The sequence below is a fragment of the Macrosteles quadrilineatus genome, unplaced genomic scaffold (genome assembly GCF_028750875.1).
Source record: "Macrosteles quadrilineatus isolate MER2022 unplaced genomic scaffold, UCM_ALF_1.0 Scaffold_5__1_contigs__length_97177068, whole genome shotgun sequence".
Lineage (NCBI taxonomy): Eukaryota > Metazoa > Arthropoda > Insecta > Hemiptera > Cicadellidae > Macrosteles > Macrosteles quadrilineatus.
In genome coordinates this window covers 85,841,215-85,850,280 of record NW_026542598.1, presented here as the reverse complement: position 1 = coordinate 85,850,280, position 9,066 = coordinate 85,841,215, and the positions used below count along the sequence as shown (strand labels likewise).

The 9,066-nt window shown below is 35.1% G+C and overlaps 1 protein-coding gene across 1 annotated transcript; it reads right to left on the bottom strand.

Moving 5' to 3' along the window:
• Window positions 1-1,094: 1,094 nt before the first annotated feature.
• Window positions 1,095-6,966, bottom strand: LOC128995007 (GTP-binding protein Rhes-like). Its single transcript, XM_054419873.1, has 4 exons — window positions 6,762-6,966; window positions 6,062-6,237; window positions 4,211-4,405; window positions 1,095-3,287 (listed from the first exon to the last, which is right to left on the bottom strand). The coding sequence occupies exons 1-4, from the start codon at window positions 6,964-6,966 to the stop codon at window positions 3,159-3,161; spliced, it is 705 nt and encodes a 234-aa protein (XP_054275848.1). The 3' UTR covers window positions 1,095-3,158.
• Between the last annotated feature and the right edge of the window lie 2,100 nt (window positions 6,967-9,066).

The following is a 9,066-nucleotide window of genomic DNA, read 5'->3' as shown; positions in this document are numbered from 1 at the left end:
TTTTGCAAATACATTACAAATATATTAATCATTGATTTAATATTATATTTCATCACTAGGGTTAAAGAGAATCTTCTTTTCGAACGAGTTCAAGTTTAACCACCAAAGAAAAGCCCAGTTTTGTGAATATACAGATTTGATAGTGTTCATCACACTTTGGCCCATGTTATGAACTATATTTTCATCAAGATGTTTTCATTCTTTAAGATAACGAATTAAACGAAAATATTGGATATTGTTTATATTATAAGTAAGCCTCTTAAACTGCTTCATCATTTCGTTGTGTTTGAATAGACAAACAAACCTTAACCACGTTTCAATTATTGGGCCCGTGTTTTTAGTTGAGTGGGATGTATTTAATCCACGACCTTGATCTGAAATTTAAGTTCAAATTATTTGTTTTATGTTTTTACATTAAAATTGCTTTTTCCTATAGTTACCTGAAAAACTGGACTTCCTTGCACTGATAATAGCACGCCAAGTAGCTAATTGATGCATTAAATTACTTTTTGCCCCTGTCGTCAAACTTGAGCTCGTATTGAAAAGAGTAACTTTACGCCCTTGTGATGAAATATACAATTTTCAACGTCAAAACCAAATTGTAATCAGAAATATTTCTTTGGTAATCAACCCCAGCTGATGCTAATTACCTTAGGGATAAAATAACTATTTACCATCCCAACATGTATTTCAAACAGCTGTTTCAATGTCGTATAAAGGGAACTAAGTTTTATGAGGGCGCTATGGGTTAATAAACAACACACTGATTAACGTATAAATATAAATTTATTTAAACTGTAACAATAGTAAGGTATACATGATAGTTGTGTACACATCTTGGTACTCGTTTCTGTTTCACATTCATTTTCCAGTATTGTAAGCAATTAATAAAAATAAATAAAATTATGTTGAGTTATAGGCAAACTTACGATATCTTTTAAATAATGATCACCTGTTTTTGTTTTCGTTGTTATCAAAATGTTGGTTCTGTTGCATCATTGTTTTTTTCTATCATTTTATTCACCGCCATTTTCAGAGTAATTTATAGTAAAAGAACGTATGAAAAAGTAATGTTATACTAATTTATTTATATATATTTTAGCGAAAGGTATTTTTGGCCTTCTGGGGACCTCTAAACGAACAAAATAAATCGGTCCCGGGTCCAGGTCCTGCCTTGAGACCTAAGGTAATACTGTAGCTTATTCCTTATACTGTATGAGCATTTCGCTTAAAGTATAAAATTAGTGATGAATAATCAGAAAAAGACCAAAATAATTAGCTGTAGTAGATTGTCTTAATCCCAGAAGAATACAGAGCTGACGAAAATGAACATGAAACAGAACAATGTATGGATTATTTGAAGACAACTTATTTTATCATTAAGGTTAATGAGAAAACGAGTCATCGTCCAAATAGTCCATTCTTAGGTAACACATTGATACTAAATTATGGTTGTTACATTAAATATATTATCAACATCATTGGTGTCTACGTTGTACATTGAGAAAGAAACTTTACATTTATAGCTACATTTGTAATAAATTACGATTGATTTTGCAGTTAACAGTAAAATTGATTACAAGTCTTGCTTTGGTTAGAATCCTAACATTCATTCAAATTCAAATTTGTTTGAAAATAGTTTTTATTAGGTGGGATGCTTGACAACCCTTTGGCATTTGAACAGGATAAATATTTATAAAAGTACATCTTGTTGTTGTTTTTCGTAATATTTTGTTGAATTGATAAAGCCATAAATTTAGGGGTTTGCATATATATTGTTTAATAGTTTGAACTTCTCAACTACTTAGGTAGAGTATGAAGAATAATATGTTCTAGAATACATAGTGAAAAGTTCCAAAGTTTTCCTTTAGAATTGACTTAACAAGTACCTGTTTTAAGGATAATAGTAAAATAATTTTCATCACTGCCATGTCGAACTTTGAAGTTTCATTCCAAGCATGGTTTGGAGCGTTTTAGTCGTGTGTTGATTCTGAAGTTATCTGAAGTTACTTATGTAAAACTAATTTTTGAGCAATAGCATGAAGAAATTCAAGTATTTCATTGTCCATACAGAATCTTTAGATCCCAAATCAAACGAACTCGTGGGTAGTATTTATAAAAAAGTATATATTTAAATCTCATAGATAGACATAAAATCTTCGATTTCGGGACCGAATAAATGCTTTATAAACATAATGGATCCAACTTTTAAAACACAATGCTCTCGTAAATACTGTATAATGGTTAATTAACTAAATTAAACAACTTTGGGTAGTTATGCATTCATTTCAAGCATTGTTTAAAACGCCTTTGATTACAGTGCTTTTCATTACACCGTGTAATTGACAAAATCGTTAATCACAATCATCAAACTCCAATACTACTGTATTGTAGATTTTTAGGAAGTAACTTGCTTCTAAATCTTATCATTTCAGAACTTTGAAAGTATTATTTCTGTCCTCATTATTGGCTTTCCGGATTATTCAAGTAAGAAAAGACAACAAAACAAACCAAGATTCTTACGAGCAAAATACCTTGACTATAAAAGTGTTTTTTTTTTCAAAATTCCTGTCAATGTTAAAATATCAACTCAAAATAGGCTTTCAATTAAATAATCATGTTGAGAGAAAACAAGCTAAACAACAATTGTGTGGCATATATTTGGAAAAACAACCTAAACTTGAACTTGATTGATCTATGATTTCCACTTCTATATAGTTTAATGGGCCATTTAAACAACTATTACAATCTATAAAAATACATTCCTCAATCACAGCCACTTACAAAATCCACTGTTGTTACATATACAAAGCCAGTTTCTTATTTAATGTTGTTATATTTTATAATAATAAATTTGTCAACCGCAAACTATTGCACAAACACCTCCGTAACGATTTAAAATCCTCAACAGCGTATCAAATATTTAAAGCTAACAAGCGTAAAACACATTTTTCGATTTATGAATATATCAGCTAAAAATGTCACTCTTTGTGTATACCAAAACAGCTAAATTTACATTTATTTACGGGTTTTACAAACCGAAAATATTTGGAACTGCACATACAAATGGTTTTCCACAACAAAACATTGAACATTATATAAAATACTTATGTTAACCATATACTACATGTATATACATCTGGGAAAGGATGAGTTGGTTAGGCCACCGAGCATGAGTTGCGTTTGAGCATGTATTTACTTTTGGCCGAGTTGGAACCGTTGTTGCCAACGTAATTGGGAAGCGATTGTCTCCTCCTTTTCACAGCGGGGCTGAGATTGTAGTGAATCTGTAAAATAACAACAGTAAATTAACAACATGTAACAACAGGAAAGAATATGAATGTAAAACAGAAAGAGTGTGATAAACATCTGAAGGTAGGATTGGATTACAAGGATAGACGTGAATGGAAAAATGGGAAAGAGGTTCTAGCGGAATTTTGGATGGAGAAATTATATGTTTTAAGTGCTATAAAAATAGAAAGGTAGGATAGAATTGGGAATAAATAGGAGATAAAAAGAGAGGCAGTTGACGACATTTTAAAAGGAAGGGGTTTTACCTGATGCCAGACTAAGATTGTTTGGACATGTGAGAAGAAAGCGAGAAGGGAAAATTCTATGGAGGTTAAATATATGAAGGTTGGAATAATGAGAACAAAAGAAAACACTAGAAGAAGGTTGATAGATAAGAGATGATGTAAAGAAAAGAGTTGGATATTAGGTTTCAAGAAGACCGGAACGGATTAGGATTTTTATGCACGTAATGCAGATAAGGCCCTTGTTTGGAAGAAGAACATTAAAAAAGTCAATGGTGGAAGAAATATGATATGAAGTAGGAGGAAATCAATCAGATATAAAGGTACCATAAAGATTTTTTGAATACATTTATAGTGGAGCAAGATACTGTGAAGTATGTGGTTAAGCACGTTAACACTATAATCAAAATGAATAAACTTCTAAGATATTGAACACAAAACATTTTAATTTGTAGTTTTTAATTCATTTAGTTGGAGGTTTGGTAGAATAAATAAATTAACCCGTAAAATATCAAAGCATGAAGTTAATGAAAACCCGTATTCTACCGTTATTGTTTCAAATCCCCCAAACAATTAAAATAATTACGAAACAGCCCATCAAAAATTGCACCATGAACACAAAGACAAATATTCGTCTGCCAGTCCATATTTGAGCCCCCAATTATTTCCCACCATACCTTGGCTTGTACCAGGAGCTCCTTGAAGACCTGGACGATGTTCTGATTCTCCTTGGCTGAGCATTCTACATAACCACACTCCCAGTCGTACACTGCCACAGCTTCCGCCTGCTCACGGGAGATCACCCTGTCAGCCAGCTCCGACTTGTTCCCGACCACCACGATGGGCACCATGGGTCCTCTTCGCTCCACGATCTGTACAGCAAGAGGATGTGATAGAATTGTCTGTGGTGCTGAATGGACATAATGCACCCAGGAAATCACCCTATCAGCCAGCACCAACTTGTTCCAGACCACCACGATGGGCACCATGGGTCCTCGTCGCTCCACGATCTGTAGAGCAAGAGGATGTGATAGAATTGTCTCTGGTGCTGAGTGGACATAATGCTTCCAGGAGATCACTCTGTCATGGATGGAATAAATTCTGCACTCACATACTAATTACTTTTCTTTTGCTATTAAATAAATGGTAATATTCTATCAATAGGTTAATGAAGATAAGACCATAGTTTGAACATTGGACAGCTTAGTTAAAAATAGTAGTTTACACAACAATCGCGTAGAGATATCCTTTAAGACACGAGTAGAAAAGTTAAGGTACGAGGTACGAGCCTTTAATACCAAAGGCGAGTGTCTTTAGAACTTCTACGAGTGTCAGGCTACCTACGATCGTTTTTAATTACTAACAAGTTTATAGCCTCTCATTGCCACTGATTTTGACGCAACGACTCATTGTCCCATCCATTTAATCAATTTAATAGGCCTCAACAGCTGATGAGTTGATGTTGGAAGTATTACAATTTTACTTCTTTTTCTCAATCCTTAAACCTCGCTGGTCCAAACATGTACTGTAAAGTAACAGTAAGTAAGTAAACAAGAAGGTGAATCTTTTCAATTCTAAGAACTGAATTGAAAAGGCTAGTTTAAAAAAATGGTCGTAGGTAAATAATCTAAAATTGCAATTGGTGTAGAAAACCAGGTACAAAACACCAAATGAATTCAGTGTAAATCTCCTGGTCAGATTCAACGTAATGTATCATATATGTTCTACGATAGTCGACTCCTTCTTAGTATCCAGGGAGTCAAGCCTTTGAAGTTCCGCCTCAGTTGAGTTTTGCACTCCAGTCAATCCCCCTGAGAAATATGTATGACGAGTCAAAGGGTGTCGTAATAGTAGTAACCTAAAGATTTAGATGGAGTCTAGTACAGTATGAGATTCTAGATGGATCACGCTAAGTGTGTAAAGTGTAGGACGTTTTATAGCTACTCTAAAAAATCTAGAATGATACTTCAATAAACGACCTTTATTTTGGGGATTAAGTTCATAGAGATCTACAATTTTAGTTTTCGCATTTTGTTTTTTGTTTCAATTTTTAAGTAAAATATTCTAAATCAATATTTTGCATCTTAACAAAAGATGTATATCTAGTAAGATGAAGATATGTACAAATAAAAAACTTCTATGCAAGAAAACACACTGTGTTCTATTCAAAAACACTATGTCAACTTGATTCTGCAATGACCTAGTAGTATATCCATCTCCAAAAGAAATCAGTGTAAGAAAACATTAAGGACCTAAGTTTAGGATTTTTGTTAGTTCAGTAGTTTTTTCATCGACATACGAGTTATTTAACTCCGAGAAGGCAACTTAATACTAATATTGCTCAGGAAAACACTAAGCCTTCTCACTAAAAGGTGACCTCTTTAATCACTCAGCTAAGCAGCTGCTTAGATTGAATAACAAATTACAATTTTACTGGTACCCTATATAAGATTACTTATTTAATCTTTCCAGCTTGATGTATAATTAGAGTTAAATTACAGCAAATTCTGAGATAGGGGTTTCCTGACCTGGTCTTTGAGTTTCTTGACCTCCTCCCAGCTGTCCTCGTCGTCGACGGAGTACACCAGGATGAAGGCGTCAGCTGTGTTGACGGAGAGCGCCCTCATGGCGGGGAACTGGTAGGCGCCTGAGGTGTCCAGGATGTCCAGGGTCAAACAGGCTCCGTCCTGGAGCTCGTACTCTCCTGGAGAGTATAATTGCAGAGTTAATAGTTATTCCAGGAGCTCGTACTCTTGACTATCTTGTAGAGAGAAGATAAACAATTGAAACTGCTCCATCTTGAAGCTTACCACATTTCGCCTTCTCTTCACTGCATTCACCACTGCATGGGCTGAGTCCATGTGACTAAAACCGTAACAATACTTTGTTGTATTTATATCATCCCCAGATCAGAAGTATTATGACTGCCATTCGATGTAAAACATGGCTATTAGCAGTTTTGATTTGGTATTCCTACAACTTATTTTGGAGGTAACAAGACCACGAGAGAAAATCTACTACACCGACTAAGCATTTCCCTTATTGGTTTCTTTCGCCTTCTCGCTATCTGGATATAGTGAACCATCGCCCTTTATAAGTGTTATCAGATTATTACATAGCCCAGATAAAACAGAACTAACTTGGATTGGAGAGCTAGACTTTCCAAATATGTTTTTACTATATTTTAATTAATTGATACAGGTTAGAGGATACAAAAGTTTGACAAACCTCTGTGAAGTTCTTCAACTGTTTCTCGATAGCGGGTGAGGAACCTGTCGTAGAGGAACTGTGAGATGATCGAGCTCTTGCCTACCCTTGCTGAGCCCATGACGACGACTCTGCGATGTTCCTTACTGGCTGCACAGCTGGCTCCACTACTGGTGCTCTCTGTACCCAGCGATGGTAACCTCAGCCTCTCACAGTGGCCCGGCATATCCTAGGACAAGACAAAGGAAATGTGAGAGTGTGGAGCTATTGCCTACCCTTGCTGAGCCCATGACGACGACTCTGCGGTGTTCCTTACTGGCTGCACAGCTGGCTCCACTACTGGTGCTCTCTGTACCCAGCGATGGTAACCTCAGCCTCTCACAGTGGCCCGGCATATCCTAGGACAAGACAAGAGAACTGTGAGATGATGGAGCTCTTGCCTACCCTTGCTGAGCCCATTACGGTGATTCTGCAATGTTCCTTTCTGGCTCCACAGCTGGCTCCACTACTGGTGCTCTCTGTACCCAGCGAAGGTAGCCTCAGCCTCTCACAGTGGCCCGGCATATCCTAGGACAAGACAAGGGAACTGTGAGATGATGGAGCTCTTGCCTATACCCTTGCTGAGCCCATGACGACGACTCTGCGATGTTCCTTAAATGGTATTCTTAAGTTGCACTTTCTACAATTGAAATTTAGGCCTTGAGGTAAAGTAATTGTGGAATAGTATATTTCATCACTAGGGCGTGAAATGATTATTTTCGACACGTGCTCAAGTTGGCAAAACCATGGTCTGAAATTGAGCGAGAGTTGAAAGGACACTTTTTGCCCGTGCGATGAACAATATTTTTCGTCATATAGCACTAGGTTACAAAACGGAAATACTTTTCATTATAAAGACCAGCTCACAAAATGACTTTCATTTTGTTTTCAATTTTGTTATTGTAAACAAGCAGCTGTTTAGTAAGATAATGAACTATTTCACTTATTACAATTATTGCAGTTTTTTCTAGTGGGACCTTGTTTGGACTCGCAACGCATGTATTGAAACCAGCGAACACATAACAAAATAGAACCGCTACTCGGAGCGCAGGAGCGTGGCAGTCTTACTAGCCGGCGAAACGGACAAAGATGGCGGCGCTAGCCTACCTGTCGGGGAAATAAATATGTGCGCTCGAGTTTGAGCCTAAATATCTCAGAGATGAATAATCTAATTTTGTTGAAACAAAAATTAAATATAAGCTGGTTTAAATACATTTTACGTGGTAGCAATAAAAAAAATCCGTTTACCAGAAGAATTTATATTGTTGAAAGATTCTAAAAAGTACCGGGTTTTAAGAAACTGAAGTTTAAAATTTAATTGTAAACAAACCACTGAGCCAATCGGCCTGCCAGTTGCGGGAGAAATTTTTCTTACAAATATATATCTGTTAAAAAAACACCTTTGTTCGCATTATAAATCTGTCATATTGGTGTTATTTCTTGTGTCACGACAAACACGATGGTATTTTGAACGAACTGTTTAGCGTCTTATTAACGATGTTAGCATACGTTTTAAAAATAAACATCAGCATAAAAACTATCGTGAGTAAAATGCATTGAACTGTTAACAATAAATCTACTAATAAGCCATACAAATTTAAGAAAGATTGGCTTAGTGGTTTGTTTACAATTATGTTTTAAACTTCAGTGTTAGTGCAGAGTTTCTTAAAAACCGGTACTTTTTAGAATCTTTCAACTATAAATTTTTTTCTGGTAAACGGAAATTTTTTTAATTGTTACCACGTAAAATATATTTAAACCAGTTTCTATTTAATTTTTGTACAACAAAATCGGATAATTAATCTCAAGAGATATTTAGGCTCAAACTCAAGCACATATTTATTTCCCCGACAGTAGTCCCGGCGAGTGCAGCGCGCTAGTCGTCTGCAATGCATGATGAGAAACTGTAGATATAAAAGTTAATGATATTAGTGTAGAGAACAATGTAATTGAGGACTTGAAGAACAAAGTACTTGGACAATGTGTAGGAGTAAATTTGTTTCCAAATAGTACATATTTCTCAAAATATGAAACAATATTTACAAAAATCATTTTTGTTTAGTACCTAATTAAAATTATTGCTCAAAAATGTTTCAATGTTAGAGTTCGCTATTACTGTAAAATAAGTAACGACAGTCTTGACAAAAATAAAATCAGGCAACATCTCAATAAAACTGTAATTTTTCTGGGACAATAAATTGAGTGTAATTTTACAAATATATTTGGGAAGTTTAATTTAACTTACAGAATTATCTTTAGTTTATCTTGAAAGCTATGTCCTTAAAAA

Coding starts and splice junctions, on each gene's coding strand:
- LOC128995007 (XM_054419873.1), bottom strand. CDS start 6,966: ATGCCGGGCCACTGTGAGAGGCTGAGGTTACCATCGCTGGGTACAGAG. Junction 6,238..6,761: donor AGTTGAAGAACTTCACAGAG/GTTTGTCAAACT, acceptor TATACTCTCCAG/GAGAGTACGAGCTCCAGGAC. Junction 4,406..6,061: donor TCAAGAAACTCAAAGACCAG/GTCAGGAAACCC, acceptor CTTGCTGTACAG/ATCGTGGAGCGAAGAGGACC.